Genomic DNA, 23673 nt, shown 5'->3' on the forward strand with positions numbered 1-23673 from the left:
AAATGCATGTACACACTTACTAATTTTCTATTAAGAAAAAGACAAAAAAACAATAATCGGTTATTAATTTCAATAGTCTAAAAATAGGGATGCACCATCTGAAGGGTGGGTCAATTGGTATCTTAACTAATTTATTCTAGCAAAGACAGGGGGTTTATTAATGTGGTGTTGTGTTATTCAAATGGCTCTTATGGGGGATTTGGGCATATCACCAAATATAAAAAATGGAGTTTTTAATAATAATTATTATAATTTATCAAAAACAGAAGGTACCCAAATAAATCACAGAAGATACTCCTTCAAAACCCCTAAATCACCCCTTACATATTTTATGAGATCATTTCACCATTCTCTCAAACAGATTCAACAAATTAAATCACACATCTATCATTCTCTCAAACAGATTCAACAAGATTAACCTTACCATTTTTTTTTATATTTGATGATACACACCACTCATAACCCCTTTCCTATTCGTGATTGTGGAAATTAAATACATACTTAAAGGATGCTAGATTTTTGAAAGTTGAAACATATTTAATTTTCTCACTTGAAAGTTTTGAAGCCCTTTTAGGTGTCATAAAATACAAGATATCCATCTATAATTTTTTTTCTTAATAATGAAACACCGGTTATCATATTGGACATTTTGATTAGGTGATATGTCTCCCATGTAAGAAACCTCTTTCATTGTCTTTGTCCGTCAGATTGGAATCCTGGGACCCACGACACATAGACAGGAAGGATCTTATGTGGATCCCACAAAATAGAGTTATAATATAACCCTCTTGTACTTTGTACTTGTCTGTTTTGTCCTTCCCACAATGGTTGGTTGGTAATTGCCAATTTGCCATAAAGGAAGAGTACAAAAAGGAATGGGGATGGATGCTACCCATACGAGTTAGACAACCCGTGTTTGAATACGGTGCCTTGAGAACGTGGACCAGCCTTACAGGAATTCTTTTGTCGCTGATAAGCAGGAGAGGATAAAAAATTAAAAAATAAACTCCCCGGGAAGCTGCTTCGCTTCCATAGTTGATAGCTTCCATTTGGTGTACCGGAGGATTATAGAATGAGGAACGTTCACGGAATATTCGATTGTCACATCAGGAAGGGACCCGTACACGTGTTCCGTGAAGAGTTGGTCATTTGGAGCCACACGTTGTGAATAGTGGCATGATGTCAACGTTTAGAGCCACCCTTTCATTAATACTTCTTTTTTTAATTGAGAGCCGTCTCATAAAAGTCGAAGATGATAAACAGAAATCCATGGTTTTAAAAAACGATCAGGAAACGGGATCTTTTTTTCACCGGTTTTTAGGTCGACAGTTTGTCGCCTAAGTCGATGAATTATTAATCGATTCAATGGCTTTTTTTATCAAAACCAGATTTAGTGTAAAATTGAACTAATTGCCTAAATAGTTCCTGGGCTGAACGGTTCGACCAGTCCGACCCTATCAACGACGATTTGAAAAACCATGCTGAAATATCTTCTGGTGAATAAGTTTGTTTATAAGGAAACTTCCGAGTTTATTAGCGGTTGAAGTTGAAATTCAAATTGAATAACAATTAAAATATCCTCGAAAATTTATTTTATTTAAATATCTTAACAATTAAATTATTAAAATACAAAATAGTAGGTCTTTCGGTTCAGAAACTTCAACCATTATCAAATGCCCTTCAAAAAATCAAAACTATTGAAAATGGTTTTATTAGAAAGTCAATTTATTTTAAATTGTATTATAGATTTTTGGGGTTTTCATCAAACATAGGCTATGGGCTTTCTATATATGTGAAAAACTTTTTATTTTCAGAAAATCAATATTCAACAAAAAGAACAATGCTTTTAGTTTTAGTTGTTAGGGATTATTTTCAGAAAATCAATATTCAACAAAAAGACCAATGCTTTTAGTTTTAGTTGTTAGGGATGTACATGAATTTAAACTAGGGTGGTGTTTGTCATCGATGTTGCTGATTTTTCAAAAGCAAGTGAATTTTGTTGTTTGCTATCATTTCTCCATATAATCCATTTTTTGAGAAATTGACTTTGGTTTTATTGGGTACTAATTCTCAAGAGCCAATTATTTTTGCATTCGAGTTATTATTCAATGCCACATCAGATGCCATGTCAATTTAAAAAAAAATAAAGAAATCATAAAAAATGGTAATCCTTAAAAAAAGGGTTGATTTCAAGAATCAATTTTTGGCCAATTTTCTAAAATCATCAAAACCGACCGACGAAACAGAAATTTCAGCACCAAATCCTCAAACACCAATGTGGTTCTGATATGACATTGATTTTAAGGAAATAGGCTTCAATGCCAAACATCCCCAATATTTATATTTACACATTTATTTACATTTGTCACTAAAGATTGTATTTTGTAAGAATGCAAATGAAGAATATTGAAATAAATAAACTTTGCACTTGAACTTGTCACTAAAGGTTTGCTTTTGTAACAATTACAATCAAAGGCAATATACATTTTATGGACGCAAAACAAAACCAAATTTGCATTTAAATCCAAAATGGCAACCATGTCCATTTTCTTACAACCTTATTCCTTCAAAGCGGGCAGTTTCTTTCACGTAAAGTGGGGACCATATTATTTTACCACCAAATTTACTTATCCCAAACAAGCAAAACAAAGTGACATCAAGATAATAGCAAATTAGATTTTGCACTCGGTTTTGTGCAGCACAAACAATACCTAATTATAGCAATTGAGATTTTTCATTTTCAATATTACAAATGGATACAGTTTTAAATAGCACCGGTTGGCCCAACAGGATTCATAATAACAGCGAATATTTATTAAAAAAGGTTTACCCGTAGCTTATTTAATTTAATGGTTGGTCAATTAACCTAATTGTTGTAATCATTGGAGGCTAAATTTGTCAATTAAACTCAACACATGCTTGAAATAGTGATTCACTAAAATCCAACATTAATGGGAAAGTAGATTCCTTTTTAATAGAAAAAGAAATCAGTAATTCTATATTTAATACAAGCACCTATCTCATTAGAGATAAGTCCTGCAGAAATTTCAAATTTCAATTTTGGCATATGGATTTTGAAGTGAAGAAATGAACAAGAACAGGTAGCTAATAAAAAAATATATTTCAGTTTTTTATTAGTTTCTTAATTTTTGGTTCACTGCATCCCGTCGTTTGTTTGGATAGGCCAAACCTATCACGAGGCATGTTAATTACCATTCGCGTCAATCGTCTCCGTTGAAGGATAATAGTCCCACTGCCAGTGGCGACCAATTCGCACCCACTCACTCCACTCACGCAACCATCTAAATATAAAATAAAATAAAAATTTAAAATGACAAAGGTTTTTTTTTTTTTTTTTTTTTAAATTTTTGGGGAAAAAAGAAAAAAAAAAGGAAGATGCGAGCGCACTTGGGCATTGAGCACACTCTCTATATATGGGAAAAAACGCTGGGAGATTGAAGCTGAGATCCATTTGAGTTTCTTCAAGCGATATCGCGCCGACTTTTCCGTTCTCTGCGTCTCTTTGAGGTCCGAGGTTTCGAGTTCTACGTTTAGAGGTAAACATTGAGTCCTAGTGTTTTTGTCTTCTGGGTTTTGCTTGCCGTGCTTACTCTGGTCTTTTGTGATTTGTGATTTGGAGGGTTGATTTATTGTTATGGGTGGTTTGTTTGCTATGTCGTTGTAATGCATAGATATGTCCGACAATGTTAATGGAGTAGTGGGTTCATTTATATCTTTTAGTTTCGTGGCGGTGGAGGTAGCGTTCATGGATGCTCTGTTTCTTCATCTTTTTTGTTCACTCATTGCATCAGATCATGTCTTTGATCTGATAAAACGTGTTCATTCTTTGTGTTGCACCTTTGTTTGCTCCTGTTTTGCTAATTCCTTTCCTTCTTTTTAATTTCCCTAAATTTTTAGTTTGCTTTACTTGATTTAATGAAGCTTCTCAATATTTTTTCCCTTGCTTATACGGGCTCTTGGAATTTTGCTTTGTAGATGGGAAAGAAGAGTGTAAGCGTGTTTGAAGTTTTTTCTGTGTTGTGATGAAATTCTTTTGCTATTATATCTATGCCGATCTCTATTTTATTAGTTTAGTGTAGTGCTTTAATAATGTTTTAGTGCTGGGATATAGATTACAAATGGGTGGATGAGGTTGCATTTTGTTATTTTGTTCGTACAAATTATCTGTATCTCTAGACGGTGTGTTTCTTCCTCTTCTTCAGATAGTTGGTACTCTATAGGCCTTTACAAGGTTTTCATTTGGTTCAGCTATTTTTTTTTTCCATCTGCATTTGCATCTCTGTTAATATAGCTTTGCTTATTTTTCTTTGTTTTTCCTTTTTCTTAACTGTGGCTGGATACGGTGATGATGGTAAGACTAAGAGATAGTTTATCATTGCTTGTTTTGTTCTCTCTTTATCAAGGGTTGCGGATTGTATCTATGTTATGTTTTTTTCTTTTCATCTTTTGTCTGAATTTTTGAGTGCAGCAGAATGGGGAGTACTGATGGATCCACCTATGGGGCATACACATACGAGAATCTGGAGAGGGAGCCATACTGGCCACAGGAGAAGCTCCGAATTTCCATTACTGGAGCTGGTGGGTTTATTGCTTCCCACATTGCAAGGAGGTTGAAGAGTGAAGGCCATTACATCATTGCTTCTGACTGGAAGAAAAATGAACACATGACCGAAGATATGTTCTGTCATGAATTCCATCTTGTTGATCTCAGGGTGATGGATAACTGCTTAAAGGTTACAACTGGGGTTGATCACGTTTTTAATCTTGCTGCTGACATGGGAGGGATGGGTTTCATTCAGTCTAACCATTCAGTTATTATGTACAACAACACAATGATCAGTTTCAACATGCTTGAGGCTGCAAGAATCAATGGAGTTAAAAGGTTTGTTAACCTGGAAATAACACTTGACTGTATCATGTTTGCACTCTCTTTTTGAGAACTGGTTTCTGGATATTGTTACTGTGTTACCAATTGATGCAGTTTTTGTCTGAATGTCTTAATATTTGAATTATATGTTGAGTTTTGTAGGTTCTTCTATGCTTCTAGTGCTTGCATCTACCCTGAATTTAAGCAGTTGGAAACTAATGTGAGCTTGAAGGAGTCTGATGCCTGGCCTGCAGAGGTTTGCTGTCCATAATTAATTCAAAGAAGTTGGATATGTTTCTATTGATTTCATCTTACTGACTATTTATGGGATTTAATCTTTTTTTTAATCTTCTTGTAGCCTCAAGATGCTTATGGCTTGGAGAAGCTCGCAACAGAGGAGCTGTGCAAACATTACACAAAGGACTTTGGAATTGAGTGCCGAATTGGACGGTTCCATAACATATATGGACCCTTTGGAACATGGAAAGGTTATCTTAAACATGCAGGAGTTCATATTTACTTGGTATGTTTGTTTCACTGGCCATGTATTGATATATGCTGCATTGCTTTCGCCAATTGTAGGTGGGAGGGAGAAGGCCCCTGCTGCTTTCTGTCGGAAGGTCCTTACATCCACCGATAAGTTTGAGATGTGGGGAGATGGACTCCAGACACGGTCTTTCACCTTCATTGATGAATGTGTAGAAGGTGTTCTAAGGTTATTTCTGAACTGAATATCTATATCACTGGTATCTTTTCAAGCTCTGTTATAATTTTTTCTTTGCACTCTTATTAACTGCATTAACTTTTATATGTATTTAGATTGACAAAGTCAGATTTCCGGGAGCCTGTGAATATTGGGAGTGATGAAATGGTTAGCATGAATGAAATGGCAGAAATTGTCCTTAGCTTTGAGAACAAGAATATTCCAATCCATCACATTCCTGGCCCAGAGGGTGTGCGGGGACGCAATTCAGACAATACTCTGATTAAGGAGAAACTTGGTTGGGCTCCAACTATGAGATTGAAGGTAAGTGCAAGGAGAATTTTGACTGGCTTGTTCAGTACTTCAGTCTTTGACATGCTTAATGATCTTGGGCATTCCTATCTTTGTGTTTTTGCAGGATGGGCTGAGAATCACTTACTTTTGGATCAAGGAGCAGATTGAGAAGGAGAAGGCTCAGGGTGTTGATGTGGTTGTTTATGGGTCATCCAAAGTGGTTGCAACGCAAGCACCTGTTCAACTTGGCTCACTACGTGCAGCTGATGGCAAAGAATGAAGTTGGTGAATCCAATCAACATCTACGGTTGCACCAAAATGCTTAGTATTATGTTCAATACTACCTTATCATGTTGGCAGGGATGAACTGGGTACAGACAGTAGTAATAATTCATGATGCAGGTCAGGCATATGGTCCTTTTCATTTTTATAATTACTATTTTGGTGAATGAAAGGAATGTTTTATTCTCATGTATTACTCTAGATTTTGAGAGTGGGTCTCTGTTGTTGAATGATATAATAACGAATGTGAGCTTCCTATTTTATGTGTCAATGAATGGATAATATGGTACTGTCTCTCTTGTAATTTTGTTCTTTTTAAATGGGTGAATTCTTCGTGCAAGTCACTGTTATGAAGTTTGGTTAAATGATGGTTGTCAATGTAATCAATGGCAATCTTCTATGTTCTTGAAAAGGTCGACTGAGATCAAAGAGCTAGGAAGGCTGTAGAATCAGTAGAGACAGAAGCGTCTTGGGAATTCTTATGTGGTGGTCCAGAAATTCTTACCATAGACGGATATTTCAGATCAGGTAGACTTGTATGGGCGCTGGATATCCAGTTCCCTATGTAACATAGAGATTAATTTTAGACATGACCTTATGTTTTTGGGTGACCATGCTCACATGGTGACTTGCTACTCTTGAAGACACAATGTAACTTGCAGCAGTAACATAACACAGACATGTATATACTAGGACTACCCCCCTTCCTACTCATTTTTTTTTTTTCTATTGATATATACAAGATTATTAAGGTACTATAGTTTTATAAAGTATAGTGAGCATAGCTAGAAGTATAGATGATGCCTTGCATGAAAACCAAGTCCTGAATGACAACATACTTCGTAAAGTCTGCGAGTGTCTATAGCATGTTGACAAACCTAACTGTTTTCTTCAGTCACTGGTCTATTAATCATATAACAGTGGTTTCCTTAATAAAAGCGAAAGGAAATGAACATCCAATGGAAGTTCTAATGGTTCATGTCTAGGATGCTAACTGTTTAGAAGTTGAGTGATGTCACGGTGGTGGGTTGCCTGTCAATGAACGTATGAATATTTGTTGATTCAAAGCCCGGGAGATTGGCCAAAATAAAAGAGCTCCAAGAGGTAAATCTTTCATTGATGAAACTATGGAACTTGCCCAGATTTTAAGAACACAATAATCTCTCAGCAGCTTGATCTTGGTTCAACAATCTTACCTGCAATATTTGGAATGGTAGATTGGAATGTATAAATTACACACAAGGGCATTGTGTTTCTGGGAATTGGACCAAGACAAAATGTCAAAGTCAACATCCATCCACTTCTTTGTAGTGGTTCTCATTAATGTGCTTCTATGGAATTTGTGGATGATCCTTTTGCAACCTACTGGTCAAGCCTTCCACATAAATTTATCTTATTATTCATCACTATTTTAATTATTCATTTTAACTGTGATGAAAATAAGGTATATAAATAAGAATTAATTATAATACTGGTTCTTATAGGTTCTACTTTTTTTGCGGTTCAAATCCAAACCAGATGCCAAATTTGCAACCAATTCAGATTTGCATGCCTTTATTTGTAATTATGATTTTCTCAATTACCTGATACAAAAATTGCATTTGTTGTCTCATCTGAACTCATTGGCACTGCAAATTTTGAATCCTAATACTGACGCAAGATTTGCATCATTTCCCGAATTGGGAATTTGGGATCACGTCTAACTTCTTATTTCATTCCTCCCAAAAGACCAATTCTTTTTTTTCTGTTTTTATTGTTTTTCTAATGCTCCCAAAAGGCCTGAAACATAGGTAAAGCAGAAGTTAGGCCCTGTTTGGATAGACTTTTATAAAGTACTTTCATACTTTTAAAAGTATAGAAGTATGGAAAGTATGATATAGTGTTTGTGTGTATACTTTTTGCTTCTGCTTTTATAGTTTTTAAAAGTACAAAAACCTTTAAAAGCACGAAATCGGCTTTTTATACTTCATGCTTTTTTACGAAATATTACTTTTGTTTTTGTGCGAATGGGTGGTCATATGGACCACCTTCTGATACAACTCTTGGCCCTACCTCCATTCGCCACTACTGGAGTCACAGCATCGCCAGTCTTAGTCACCAAACCACCAGAAACCGTCACCGGAAGTACGAACAAACATGCTTTTACCAAAAAGGAAATGGTTCTTTTGTTCCAGAAAGCTTATTTTACAAAATTTTTTACCCAAACAGTTTTCGAAGCAAAAACACCAAAATAAAAAGTAAAAACAGTTTTTGTACTTTATACTTTGTACTTTGGTATCGTTAAAAGTATAAAAATAGAAATCCGTCCAAACAGTGCCTTAGTTATTTGTATAAAAAAAATCGGAAATTAGTTATAAAAAAACACAAGTAAATTATAAGAAGTTGCATGCATTCATTTGCATTAATACAAATGAACCGCAGACAAAGGAGCCTAATTTAGTATTTACTAACAACAAAATTGAAAATTTGAATATTTAAGATGGAAATGAAACATCAAATCATCCAACCGTATTGCAAAATAGTCCTCGAAAAATTAAGGCGCATCTGGATTGGATTGGACTGCTTTAATACTGATTGAATCATATAGAAATTTCAAGTAAAGGATGCATAAATGTATCGCTAAGCCACCAGCTAGCTCAGCTATGCTGATAGAGTTCTTTTGAGTTTCTGACCCTTGTGGTTTGTGGTCCTCTTACCTCTGTCCTTAAGGTTGGGATAAGACAGGACTGAACTTTGTTGAAAAAGTTGAGGTGCCTGTCTTTCTACGTGGAAGCAACAGCAAAAACTGACAAACATGGGTTGCAGCTTACTTACAAAGCGACCCACTTGTATGTGTCATACTGTCATCTGTGAATTCAAATGGTGTGTCTGAAAATTGCAAAACAAGTGGAAGGCAACGTTTGTCTGCTTCTTTTTCTATAATATATATACAAGTTTATCCAAAGAAACAGAGAAAGGATCCATCCGATGATCTGATCCAGTGACTGAAGTCTGCATTGTTTTGGAAGGAAAACAATTTGCTCAAAATATAAATCAAGAATCAAAGCATTTGAATTATGTGAGTATTGCAGATCTGACGCACTCCAAAGTCCAACGCTATTTAGGCGATTATGACGCATGCGACTCTAAACAAATTTGGATAAGATAACTTCTAATGGCTGGATCAGAAATTATTTTTAGTGAGCTTTTCGTTTTATAAAACCAAATAACTGTTAGCATCTATTTGGATATAATTTTTGGTTGGGCAGTATTATATCCAACATTCAAAATATTGCAAAGTAAGATACGATTTAATTTTTTTCTATTCTTTTTGTCTGGGCAAAATATTTTCATTCAGGATCAGCCAAAAATACAAAGTTTGGAGGGGAGTCATAAAAGAAACAAGATTGCTGAGCCTGAGTTTTTGCACGTTGGGCCACCATATGGGCCAAAACTTTAGCAGTTCGATAAAAATGAGTTAACTCATCTAATCCCATCAAAGTAAAACTTTTTAGTCTGGGAGAGAAGATGTAGGTTTAGAATGGAGGCTATCAATGACGAGTTTGGCATCGGAACATATTAGGAGATTTATCCAACCCAATTCCTGAGCTTTAGAGAGGGCCCTAAAGATTGCCATTAACTCAGCTTCCTTCCAAGTACTTTGGACACAAAAAGTTCCGCCGCAGTGCATACAAAAGATAGAATAAATCTAAACGAAAGGAGGGAATCAGAAATGTTGCTTCCATCAGTCAAGAGAATATAAGAGGTGTTGAGAGGTGAGGGAAGGGAAACGGTAGAGAGGGGGTGGGGTGAGCTACATCAATCTTATTTCACCATTCTGTTCCATTCAGTTCAGAGCCATATTCATTGTCAAACTATGGAATGCTTAAATAATTTTTGGGAAAATTTCTGATGCAGTACCAGCTGTTAACCAACAACTAAGTGGCATTTGAAAACACACAGATGCCTTTTTGAGTGATTAATTTTCTTTATTAACCATCTAAATGTTGACAAAAAAAATGAACAGTCTCAACTCCTTTTCTTTTCTATTCAAGAGGGTTGAGGTCACATCTCAGTGGGCATTCTAGTGACCCCAACTTTCTTGGATAGAAGAGACAAAGGTTTGGGACTATTCACTTTTTTTTTCAACATTTGGATGGTTAATAAAGAAAATTAATGACACTCAAGGAGCATTTTTGTCTTTTCAAATACCACTTAATGATTGGTTAACTGCTGGTACTGCATTGATGACACGTTTTAAAACTTCAGGTACTGAATTGTCACATTTTGAAGTTCGGGACCAAAATCGCATTAGGCCCAAAGTACATGTATGGTACTAATCGGGAATTTTTCCAAAATTTTTTACTAGTTCTACTCAGGCCCCTTTTGGTCTGTCCCTATTTCTTTTAGGCCTTTCAACTTGAGACATATGACTTCTTTTAATAGGTGATATAGCTGGTCTTCTATGCCCGTGACCAAAGCATCACTTATTGGATCTACTCCTGGTTCCTTAATTTGTATGACTTCAGGGGTGTTCGACAACATGGTTGGTTTTGTTTTTGAAAACAAAATCAACTGGCATGTCAACAAAAAACAGTACGATTTTACTGATGTGGCAGTTGTTTTTTGTTTTCAAAAACAAAACCAACCATATTCTTGAACACCCTTACCTAATCTTAAAACATCATGTTGAAAAATAAAAAAACCATAATATTGTGGCCTAAAAACACAAAACCTTTTTTTTATCTTATATGCATCAAATACTCTGAACCTTGGGCTCAGTTTGGAAAGAATACAAATACAAATATATATGGTGCAAATACATATAAAATATAAGACTTTGCACTTTACATATTTGTATTTATACTCACTCCAAACTGAACCTTGGTAACACTACTTTGAATGGGATGGTTTGGTGGTTACTTGTGAGTGATCATGAATGAAAATACACCTTTGAGCGTGTAAGTGAAGACTTCCGCTTGAACATATAATGCAAGGTCTGTGTTTCGACGTTGGGGAATTTAGGGGTGTCATTGGACTGGATTTGGTCCAATCCGATCCAGTCCAATGTGAGTCCATTATAAATAGACTGGGCCTAATCCAATCCAATGAATGTTTTGGACCAATTTGGATCCGTCCAATTCAATGTTTGGACCATACAATCTATTCAAATTCATTTTGATTTAAATTAATTTCAACTCAAACCTATCTAATCTAAAATATCAATGGACCAAATATTAGCTTAATCCAACCCAACCTAATATAAGTTTATTATGGATGGACCAAATCCAATCTAATCTAATGAATATTTTGGATCAAATTGATCCAATCTAATATATTTTATTAATCCATCCAAATCGATTTTTGACTGGATAGAGTCCAATTCAAAACTAGTCCATTGACACCCTTTCTGGGGATCCACTTGATCCTGCATGTGCTATGTCTTTTCAGCGATAAAAGCTTTCTTCTACACTACTAACATTATAATTTATAAATGAAACAGAGACCACAAACTATTAGTAAATTAAATATTACATGTTTGAAAGGCACACGTAGGTTGTAGCCTTTTTTTTTAATTTTTATCATCATACAAGCAGACTATTTTTTGTAATTTCATTAGGGATGTGCTGCTTGGTTTAGGGATGCAAGTAGATTGGATTTGAATTGGATAATCCATTTGGATCAAAACTATCCAGATATTGGATAGCATTATTAAATTAAATTGAAAATTATCAGAACCTTATATATTTAAGTGAGTTTGATATTGGTTACATACACAGATTCATATTCAATCCAAATATAAAATGATGGAATTTGGATACATATATATATAGTAATGGATACATATATATATATAGTAATAATAAAGTAATGGATATATATATATATATATATATATATATATAGTAATAATAAAGTAGAACCACCTGCATTGCACGGCGAACTCTCAATTCTCAAACTGCACATCAAGTCTCTGTTTGGTCCAAAAACTAATATGTACCGCTCATGTACATAGGCTCAATTTGTCATGGTTTTCAAAACCAGATTGGACCAGAAAAACCGGGAACCGGTCAGGTCACCGGTTTTGGTTTTCTCCAAAGCCGTAAATTTGTCCAAAACAGTTGATTTTAGTCAGTAAATCGCTGACCCAAGCGGTTAATTGTTCGAACCATTCGAATGGTTTTATCTGTTTTTTTTTTTTTTTTTTTTTTTTTAACTTTTTTGTCAGAACTAGCCAACCATTCTCGTTCAACCTGATAACTGGACCCCTAACCGATTCGGTCTCCGGGACGTTTTTAAAAACCATGCAATTTGTATTATTTGTATTGAATATATACTTGCACCTGCACTCTTCCTAAATGGAGCCTAAGGCTGCATTAGGTTTCACAGCAAAAAAAATTGCATTGGTGCAAAATTATGGTAGTGCAAATAGTTTAAATATAAATTTTGATTTATTTATGTTTCAAAATTTATCTTATTTTAATAAAACTGTACTGCAAATCAAACACGAGCAAAATAATGAAAACTTTCAATTTGGTGTAAAGGTTTGAGTATAACTTTGATTCATTTTCATTCTTATAGCAGATGTGGCTGTGAATCCTTATTTCATATTCCATTGGTCTGTATTTGGTTTGATAGAAAATATCAATTTGGTGTTAAGCAATCTCAAAAAAATTGTTTACCACTTTTTCCCAATTTTCTGTTTCTTTTTTCTTATTTTCTATCAAACCAAATATGTATAGCCTCAGGAATTGATGTGATGTTTATCCCCCTCCCTCCAATTATAAATAAATAAATAATAAATAAATAACGTGCACGTGCTGAGACAGATACTGGGGTTGGGGATTGGGTATTTCTAGATAAACATGAGAATTGTTTAATAGCTAGCTGCCTCCATCAACGAACATATTATCTTGGCATTTGGACGTACCCCAGTTATTCTTAAACAACCAGCAGCACTTTGTTAACTTGAATATGAGAAGGAAGTTGATCACCCTTTACTTTTTTACTCATTTTTATTTGGTGGGGGCAATGGGATTTCTTAATCTTTATTATCCAGATTTGGAAAGAAAATGTAAATTAATTACTATAATTAACTAAGAACACCAGGGGGAAATTAAAAAAAAAAAACAATGCAGAAAGCCTTTTCTTCTTTTCGGTGGGTAAATTAATCATCACACCACCTTCACTAATATATAAAATACTGATTATGTAAATATTTACATATGATCAATTGCTCAATTTCCATACAATTAATATATACCTTAGTCAATCTAATCAAAACAAGACGAAACCCAGATTTTCCTCTCATATGAAACTAAAAAGACAGAAGGAGAAGGAGGAAATATGGACAATCACTAGATTCCAGTATATATACTCAGAGAATGGACCCTTAATTCAAGCAGAAGTTTGAGCTCCTGGTTTCATCTGTCTAGCCCTGTAGTCTGTAGAAGAACTGCTCTCTTGCTAAGGCCCTTATCAGCTTGATGTATTGGTGAAAAGTAATTACCCCTCTCTCCACTGCTCTGTCCAATTCATATATACAATCCTCTATGGCCAGGTCTGCTGCCACAGAATCGAGCAAGCTTCTCGACTCCTCATCTGCAGCCTCAAATGCCTCCATATCATCCTCGGAAGTAGCGACAACAGCGTTGGATCCATTGACTTTCAACCAATTTATCAGTATGTCTGATTCCTCTGTCAGTTTTTTCACCCTCCGTATCAAACTTGTCCTTTCATGTTCAAGCCCCAGTAACATGGTTGTGATGATATCGGCTCGAGCAAGCAGCTCAGCTTGTAAAGCCATTAGTTCGTGTATATCATCATCTGCTTTGGCGCCTAAGTCCAGCATGTCACAGAGAATCTTCCCAAAGAGACCGTCAATAGCTTCTACTTTCGAGGCAAGGGCAGGGTGAGTGAACCTGCAGGTGGCTGCAGACGACGAGGCTGAAGGAGAGAAGAAAGGATGGTGGTGGCTGAAGAGGCAGACAAGGTTGTGTGCAAGGTCGGAGAGGTTGGAGTGAGGGTAGCACCAGGTATTGAGGTAGGGAGAGGTAGTAAGACCAGAGGGATGTGCGAAAGGGTGGAGAGGGAGAAGTGGGGTGGTGGGAGTGGGCGAGAGGAAGACAATAGGAGGAGAAAAGGGGTAGTCCTGATGGAGCCAGATGGTGAGAGGAACAGGAGGTGTTGCACTGGAGATTGGGAGGTGGCCGCTTGCATTTAGAATGTAGACGATGTTGCCATCATCATGGAAGAAGGTGTCAGCCGAGGGGGACAGAGTGGGGAAGTCGTGTAATAGGGAGAGGAGGTGTTCTCGGATGAGCCATTTCTGCTCAGGATTTGTGTAAGATAGAGCATATGGGCTACTGCGGGAAAAGGCAGAGTCAATGATTTTGGTTGAAGCTGGTGGTGCCATTGGTATTTGGTAATTGGAGGAGAGAGATAGAGAGGAAAGGGAGAAAGGGAAGATTCAAGCTCAGAAGATGTTAATTTATACGAATTAATGCATGTATATTTTAAATGTCTTGATGATTAATGCATGAATCTTATATTCTTGTCTGTTGTTCCATTATTCAACGACTAGAAGTTGAAGTCAATCAAGAAACCAAAAAAGTTTTTTTTTCTTCTAATTTGATAAGGCTATGAGATGACGACTACTGGAGGTTTCTCTTAAACTTCTTCTTCAAGGAAAAAACAGTAAAACACACCAGTCAATAAGCTAAGATCATTAAGAAACTTCTCAATTAATCCCTGTTATTCAAATATCAATTTTTTTTTTTTTAACGTAAAGAGATTATCATCCAGTACTGCAAAACATGCTTTAGTACGTGGGAGTGGGAGGTCTAGTAAGCGAAGCAGATGGCCAATTTTTGTTGGGTGATGATGCAGATTGGAATCAGCTGGTTGTTGCATCGATAAATATTATACAGATTTAGATTTTTTAAGTATCCCAGCAGGCTTATTGCAGCCTTGCACGATTGTGACTTTTCATATAGTAAAATTAAACAATGTATATAATCCAAACACGTTGGTACATCGCTTTCTTAGTTAGAATCTTCAGAATCCGAACGATGAAGAAAATGTTGTCGATTCGTGGAAGCCCCTACAGGCTGCTGACACCCATTTGACCATCCATCAATCAAAGTTGTTCTTCAGAACATGTCATTCTTTGCGCTTAGATTTGCTCAAAACTAAGCAAAACAAGTGAATCAAGTTAATGATGCAAATCCCACCGCAATTTTTATAGGGATGGATTAATATATATATATATATTAAACGTACATAGACGTTTAAAATTTTATACAATGGTTTGCGATGGCAATTAATTGCATGCCCAAATGAATCAAGATGTTCAGGGAGGTAAGGGTACATTTCGTTGGCAGTCGAAACTGGAATTAAAATCCGTCCCAATGGTCTATTTTCATGGTCTGTTTGGTTCAAATAAAATTTGGAATTATAATTGAAATCAGATGGACTAAAATCTTATTTCTAAGGAATGGTGTGTTCCTATTCTCTTAAATGGGAAAGTGTGTCATTCTACCAAAAATAAAAATGAAATTCCATTAGAATGGCCTATTTTAATTCTAATTCTAAACCCTTATTCCCATAAATCAAATAGACCCTAAATTCGAAGTCGATCTGAATCAATTAAAACTCGTGATTAAACCAATAAATACATTGTTTTCAGAATAAACCCAAAATTAATTTAAAAGGGCCATGACCCATTAGGTAGAGGCTCCAATATTTACACCATGGACACATATGAACTGCTCTGATCACTGTCATTTGATATTTCATGTAACTTACCCAAAAAATCAAGTCATTTGATGTATGAATTACTTTGACACATTTGAACTGCTCTGATCACTGTCATTTGATATTTCATGTAACTTACCCAAAAAATCAAGTCATTTGATGTATGAATTAGATGGAGTTCAAAATATTAGTGGGTCCCAATAAAAGACTGTTTTTAATTCTAATGATTACTTGGGATCGTTAGATTTGTAAAAGAAAATCTCTGAACAGGTAGGAGGTTTAATTTCTCATATAAATCCGCGTCCATATATACTTGTAGGTTCTGTACTTTTCCCTATGGGCATTGTGCCATCCAGTTTTGAATCTGTCAACACAAAATTTATGAATACTTAATTCTGTTTAATAATCATATATTTGTTTTACGTATGATGTTGATCGGCATTTCCACAGCCAACATGGCAAATTACGTGGAAAGGTCTAATTATAAATTAAAATACCAATCTGCTCCAATCCATTACTTTCAGTAGTGAGCTTAACCAAATTTAAAGTTGCTTTAGGAATTTTCCTACCGACCTGCTTGTTGCAGAGGTACATGCAGTATCTGACCTCTCAATGTTGCAACAGAAATCTAACAATTAGTTTAATTACCCTCTATCTTCCCTGGGGATTTTTTTAATTAAACATTAAATTGCAGCATCTAAATCTAAATTAATTAAATCTCAATGTGGTGTGGCCTGTGGGGGCATTGAACAGGCTGTAAAATCTAAGGCTATGTTTGATTTGAAGGAAAAGGAAGGGAAACATAAAGAAATGTAAAGGTTTCCTTACATTTCTCTTACTTTTTCTATTTTTTTTTCCTTCAAACCAAATACAACCTAAAAGAACCCATTGCAAAAGCTTACCGCAAGGTTTTTAAAATCGGACTGAATAGGGAACCGTTTTAGGTCTGATTCCTGGGTCGAATGGTCCGACCGTCCGACCTGAATAGACAGCCCGCTCTGATTAAAAAAAGTTTGAACATTAAAAAAAGAAACCCATAAATGGTCAAAAACAGTTTTTGGCCAAATAACGGTTTTGAGATAAAATAGATCCACTGAAGTGACCGGTTCCGGATTTTGAAAACACCGACTCACCGACCAAACCATTTTTTTTAATATTACGTGATTTCTTTCTTTCTTTATATTTTAATTTGCTTTGTGGTGACGTCAGGAGTGTGCTAAGATTTAAGATGAGATTTTATAATCAAAATTAAGCGAATTAATAAATAATAATAAGATCAACGGAAAACTTAACTGCCCATTCTCTCTTAGTTGCATCAACTTCCTCGGCATTCGGCATGAAAAGAGCAGTAGTTGGTGGAGTTGCTATCGAGTTCCGAACCCATGGAGGCCACTTCAATATTACTGTTTACACCTTATAAAATGAAAATCCTGGTTTGAATGTCAACAGAATAAGAAATTAAAGAGATACGAAAGGGAAGAACTGTGTTAGAAGCGGATTGCCTGCATTGTTGGTGATGAACTTGATGATATATAATAGGTTGAGGCCTTGAGGGTATTTAGAAAAAAACTACATTTGCCCAACAGTTTTTTTTTTTTTTTTGGTTTAATATTTTAAACCAATTTTACTTATATCTACACTATTTGAATGGTGGGCCGCAGCTTTGATGGGTGCTAAATTTTTAGTGTGGGCTGGGCCAGGCCAGGCCAATCCCAGCTCATTGTTAAGCCATAATTATATTGGTAATTACTAATTAGAAAGGTGGAAACAAAATGGGCTCTTATAAACTGAGCCGGGATCAGATACTAAAACAGCTTCCTTATCTTTAGCTGCGCATCTCAAACATGTTTTGTATTTGATTAGTTATACGTTTTCATTTTGTTTGATATGTGGTAGTTTAGAGGCGGTTTTGAGATGTGTGTATACATCATGTTGGACATTGTGTTTGTAGCGTCTTGTCTTATTGGTAGTAGATTCAAACTTAAATTAACCGTGTCAGAGAATGTCGGGGGTCATCACTTTCCAGGCAAGATGTGCCAGGCCACTGAAGCAAGAAGAGATATAGAGGTTGGAGGAAAGGAGAAGGTACTCTAGTGGTAAAGAGGCGGATGATTTTTCTGTGCAAAATCCAGGAAGGGTAAGAATGTTACAGCCAGCCCTAGAGATAGGACGCCAACGTTCAAAGTATCGATAGGGCCATATACATATTGTATCGGGGGCTTTTCGATATGTTCTTACACGGGTGTTTTAGGGTTTCGATTGGTTAAATCGGTCCCTTTAAATTAGATTCGAAAAAAATTAATAAAAGCTATCGATACTATTCGATACACCACAACCGATATATCAGACATATCGATATTAATCGCACAGCTACCAACTTAAGAAAGAACAAGAAAAAAAAAAATAATATCATGTGTTAGCAATAGCGTATTCCACCAAAATTAGTATCATTATCTCCTTACTTCTAGGAGATAATCAGTTGTACATATCTTATCTCCTTATCTCTTATTTCTTTTCTTCTTGTATTCTACTTTAGGTCACCGACCTAGTTTCTTGATTGTATCTCGCTCTATTATAAATAGAGTTGTAACCTATTGAATTGATAGTAGAGAAATTATTATCTTCTCTATCCGTCTTTCTTGTTTTCGTATCATGGTATCAGAGCCTTTGCTTTAGAAGCTCATTTTCCCAACCAACTGGAGCCCCACGTCGTTTTGGATCGAGCACTCGGCGAGCGTTTGCTCCCACTAGAGCTGTTACCCTCGGTAAATCAAACTCCAAGACCGGAAGATTCATCATCGGCTTTGCCGCTAGGTGATAATCGAGTCTCGTTTTCTACTCCGGAGGAATTGACGACATCAGCTTCGTCTCTCTTCATTCTTACGAAGACTAAGTCGCAGAAATCTTCATCGGAAGAACCATAGTCGTCGAATTTTCTCTTGGTAGAAATCCGGTCGTGTCGTTGATTGATGCAGTCGAATTTCCTCTTCGACAGAACTTCTTGAGCTTCCTCAAGAAGTATCGAACCGGTGATCTCATTCGCGCACGAGACCTGCTTCCCGATGCGCTTGAAGGTGTGCTGCATTAGGTGTACTGCATTCCTTTCTTCTACTTAAGCCAGACAAACCCGCTGCTTAAACCAGCGGTTCACATCCTGTGGTCTGCGAATTAGAAAGGAAGGTTACGTAGGTGTAGAACCTTCGTCAGCGTCTACATGTACTAGAACTGAGACTGCCCCGACGAAGAAGACATTAGGGATTCTGCGAAGTTTTCTTTTTTTTTTTTAAGGTCAATATTTTCTCGTAATTCGTGTTGCTCCAAAAATATGTGTTTTTCCTCATGGATTCATTTGAAGCTATTCAACATATCTCTCATCCCATCACTGTTACCTTCGATGGCTCAAACTATGATTTATGGTCCCAAGAGATGTGCAGTTTTCTCAAGGGACGCCTTTTATTGCGATATGTGACTATTGAGATTCCTAAACCTACTAAAATTATTGATGAAACAGAAGATAAATTTGCTGAACGAATAGAAAAATGGGACGGGAAAAATCATCAAATATTGACATGGTTTCACAATACTTGTATTGCAAGCATCAAGTTAGAATTTTGCAGATATGACTCTCCTAAAGAGGTATGGGATTTCTTACAAGCCTGTTATTCTATTTCTGATGATGTGCATCAATTTCAGCTCTATAGGTGTCTTCACCGTATGAAGTAGCAACCTGGACAGACCATTCACGGTTATGTCTTTGTATTACAAGTTCTTTGGGATCAGTTAGCACAATGTGAACCTGAATGGGATAGTCCTTCTGCAGTTATTACTTATTCCAAACTTCATGATCGCCAATGTGTTTGGCATCTTCTGATGGCTCTTAGGGATGAGTATGAACCTATTAGTGGTACTCTACTTCATCGTAGTCCATTGCCTTCTCTTGAAGTTGTGATCAAAGATTTGCTTTCTGAAGAAACTCGTTTAAAAACACTTTGAGATGAGCGATCCTTATTATCTACTGATGTTATTCTTGCTACTCCGGGTACATCTGCAACTTCTTCAACTAAATCTTCAAAATGGACTTTCTGTAATTACTGCAAGAAGACTGGTCATACTATTTCTGAGTGCTGCCGTTTGCAAGCCAAAAAGGTGTCTAGACAGAAGTCCTCATCCATGGGATCTCAGGCTTCGAGTTCTACTACAGTTGCTGCCGCAAAGACTTCTTCTGATAACACCTCTACAAAATTTTCTCTTAGAGAAATCCAAGCTCTTCTTCACCAGCTCCAACCTGATTCTAGTATGCCTTCTAATTCAGTCTTGTCCGTTACTCCAGGTACTACCTCATCATGGTATTTTGATTCTGCCTATTGCAATCATATGACATCCAATTCATCCCTGTTTACTTCCAAGTCACATCCTTCTATTGAACCAATTGTTCATACTGTCGATAGTTCCACCTTAACTGTCAAAAGTATAGGAACTATTTCAACATCTCGTTTGTCACTTTCTAACACTTTTTTGGTATCTCAATTGTCTCTAAATCTTATATATGTTGGACAATTATGTGAATTTGGTTTTGAAATACATTTCTCAAGTCGTAGTTGTACTGTGCAGGATCCACGGATAGGGAAGATCACTAGGACAGGCCGTAAGATTGAGAGACTGTTTGAGCTATCATCTCTTCAATTACCATCTCTTGCTGCTGCTATCACCTCTAGTGTTTGGCATTCTCGCCTAGGTCACATTTCTACCTCTAGATTAGGATCTTTAATTTCTAATGGATGTTAGGATCCTGTTAAAACAACAAACTTTGATTGTGTTTCATGTCCTCTTTCAAAATATCATGCTTTGCCTTTTAATATAAGTGATTTTGTTTCTTTTGCACTTTTGATCTTATTCATTCTGATATTTGGGGACCTTTGCCTCATAATACCATGGGTGATTCGCGTTATTTTGTGCTCTTCATTGATGATTTCTCTCGATATACATGGATTTATCTCATGTGTAATAAATCTGAATTACCTTCAATTTATATTCAATTTACCACCATGATCAAAACTCAGTTTTCCTCTATCATCAAAATTTTTTGCACTGATAATGCCATGGAATATAGAGATTCTATCATTACCCAATTTCTTTCACAAAATGGAACTATTATTCATAGATCTTGACCTAGTACCTCTCAACAAAATGGGTGTGCAGAATGAAAACATAGGCATATTCTTGATACTGTTCGAGCTCATTTAATCTCTTCCTCTTGTCCTGACCGTTTTTGGGGGGAAGCAGCCCTCACTACTGTTTATACCATCAATCGCATTCCTTCTCCTGTTATTGGTAACATTTCTCCTTATGAACAATTGTATGGCCATTGCCCTGATTACCAGTCTCTTCGTATATTTGGTTCTACTTGTTTTGTTCTATTACAACCTCATGAACATATCAAATTGGAACCAAAAGCATGTCTATGTTGTTTTCTCGGGTATGGTATTGAACATAAAGGATATCGGTGTTGGGATCTTCTTTCCCAACGACTTCGCATATCTTGTCATGTTACCTTTTGGAAACACAAAATGTTCTCAAGTCTCTCCCCATTTTGAGTTACCACGATTTTACTGATCCTACTATTTTGATTTTTCTTGATGATTTACCTGCAGTTCCGACTACTTCCTCTGATAGCTCTAACAGTACTGCACAACCAGCAACCTCTCCGAATGCATCTACCTTGGCTATGGATCCTCTAGCTCTGCCTTTTTCTGAGCCCTTGATTGCTCCTGATGAGTTCAACCCTGACCATTCTGATGCTCCACTCCGTCGTTCTGGTAGGGTCACTAAACCTTCCGTCATTTTTCATGATTTTCATTGTTATTCTACCATTATATCTTTATACGAACCTTGCACCTATCACAAGGCTAGTACTGACCCTCTATGGTAGAAAGCAATAGCAGAAGAAATTCAAGCTCTCACAAGCACTCACACTTAGGATTTAGTTGACCTGCTTCTAGATAAATCCGTGATTGGTTGTAAATGGGACTACAAAGTCAAGACCTAGGCAGATGGTTCAGTTGAAAGGTATAAAGATAGATTGGTATCTAAAGGGTTCACACAGGAGTATGCATTGATTATGAGGGAACTTTTGCGCCAGTTGCCCGTCTCACCTTTGTTTGCAGTCTTATTGCATTTGTTGCTGCTAAGCACTGTCAGCTATTTCAGATGGATGCTAAGAATGCTTTTCTCAATGGCGATCTTTCTGAAGAGATTTATATGTATCCCCCTCCTGGTTATGATCATCTCCCTAATCAGTTTGTCGTCTCCGTAAGGCTCTATATGGGCTTAAGCAGGCGCCTCGAGCATGGTTCTCCAAATTCAACTCTACTGTTTGTCAGTTTGGTTTTAAATCTAGCACTTATGTTCATGCCTTGTTCATCTGTAAGACCTCTCAAGGTTGTGTCCTTCTCCTCCTTTATGTGGATGACATGATCATTACTAGTGATGATTTGTAGGGCATTTCCGCTCTTAAGACTTTTCTTAGCAAACAGTTGGAAATGGAAGATTTTGGTCGACTAAATTATTTCCTAGGTGTTGAGGTCTCCTCCGACTAATCGTGATATTATCTGTCTCAGGCTAAGTATGCTACTGATCTTATTTCTCGTGCAGGACTCATTGATACTAAGACTGTTAACACTCCGATTGAGCCTAATGCCCATTTTACAGCCACTGGCGGAACTCCTCTTAGTGACTGCACCTTATATCGACAACTAGTTGGCAGTTTTGTATACCTTACTGTTACTCGTCCTGATATTGTGTATGCTATTCATATTGTGAGTCAATTCATGTTTGCTCCTTGCACTACTCATTATGCTATTGTGCCTCGTATCGTCTGATATGTCAAGGGCACTTTGTTTCATGGACTTCACTACTCCAGTTCTTCCTCTCTTCAGTTGATCATATATTCTGATGCTGATTGAGCCGATGATCCTACTGATAGATGCTCCACTACTGGTTATTGCTTCTTTCTTGGAGATTCTCTTATATCTTGGCATAATAAGAAGCAAACGGTTGTCTCTTGTTCTAGTACTGAAGTTGAATATAGAGCTCTTGCTGACACTACCTCCGAGCTATTATGGTTACAATGGTTACTCCATGATATGGGACTTACTCATTCATCTGCAACCTCACTTTACTGTGACAATCGTAGCGCCATACAGATTACCCACAATGATGTATTTCATGATAGCACTAGGCATATTGAGATTGATTGTCACTTTATTCGTCATCATGTGCTCGAGGGTATTGTTCGCCTTATTCCTGCTTCTTCCTAGGATTAGTCTGCAGATATATTTACAAAGCTCACTCTTCTCTTCGCTTCCGTGCTCTAGTTGGCAAACTCCAGATGACAGATACATTACCATCTTGAGTTTGAGGGGGGATGTTAGCAATAGCGTATTCCATCAAAATTAGTATCATTATCTCCTTACTTCTAGGAGATAATTAGCTGTACATATCTTATCTCCTTATCTCTTATTTCTTTCCTTCTTGTATTCTACTTTAGGTCACCAACCTAGTTTCCTAATTGTATCTCGCTCTATTATAAATAGAGCTGTAACCTATTGAATTGATAGTAGAGAAATTATTATCTTCTCCATTCACCTTTCTTGTTTTCGTATCATGATGTATTTACTAAGGATAAATATTTGGCTCCTACCACCTCTTCATTTTTAGATTTAAACCCTAAATCCTAAAATCAAAACTCCAAACTCTAAATTCTTAAACATTA

General features: G+C 36.4%; 2 protein-coding genes across 5 annotated transcripts; one reads left to right on the forward strand and one right to left on the reverse strand.

Annotated features, from left to right (window-relative positions):
* Nucleotides 1-3036: 3036 nt before the first annotated feature.
* On the forward strand, nt 3037-6471 carry LOC148879055 (GDP-mannose 3,5-epimerase 2-like). 4 transcript variants are annotated; one of them, XM_088960444.1, is made up of 8 exons: nt 3037-3101; nt 3382-3557; nt 4490-4903; nt 5051-5144; nt 5247-5376; nt 5471-5603; nt 5708-5915; nt 6010-6471. In XM_088960444.1, the coding sequence occupies exons 3-8, from the start codon at nt 4494-4496 to the stop codon at nt 6163-6165; spliced, it is 1131 nt and encodes a 376-aa protein (XP_088816570.1). In that variant the 5' UTR covers nt 3037-3101; nt 3382-3557; nt 4490-4493; the 3' UTR covers nt 6166-6471. The 4 variants fall into 4 exon arrangements, with proteins under 4 accessions (XP_088816570.1, XP_088816569.1, XP_088816571.1 ...); XM_088960443.1 differs by lacking the exon at nt 3037-3101 and having other exon boundaries at nt 3178-3557; XM_088960445.1 differs by lacking the exon at nt 3037-3101 and having other exon boundaries at nt 3198-3557; nt 4493-4903.
* Nucleotides 6472-13263: 6792 nt separating this feature from the next.
* On the reverse strand, nt 13264-14698 carry LOC148879056 (protein ELC-like). The gene has a single exon (XM_088965914.1). It carries the CDS (start codon nt 14560-14562, stop codon nt 13579-13581), a length of 984 nt encoding a protein of 327 aa, XP_088822040.1. The 5' UTR covers nt 14563-14698; the 3' UTR covers nt 13264-13578.
* Between the last annotated feature and the right edge of the window lie 8975 nt (nt 14699-23673).

Source organism: Nelumbo lutea, chromosome 1 (genome assembly GCF_056320005.1).
Source record: "Nelumbo lutea isolate HS-2025 chromosome 1, American lotus-T2T, whole genome shotgun sequence".
Classification (NCBI taxonomy): Eukaryota; Viridiplantae; Streptophyta; class Magnoliopsida; order Proteales; family Nelumbonaceae; genus Nelumbo; species Nelumbo lutea.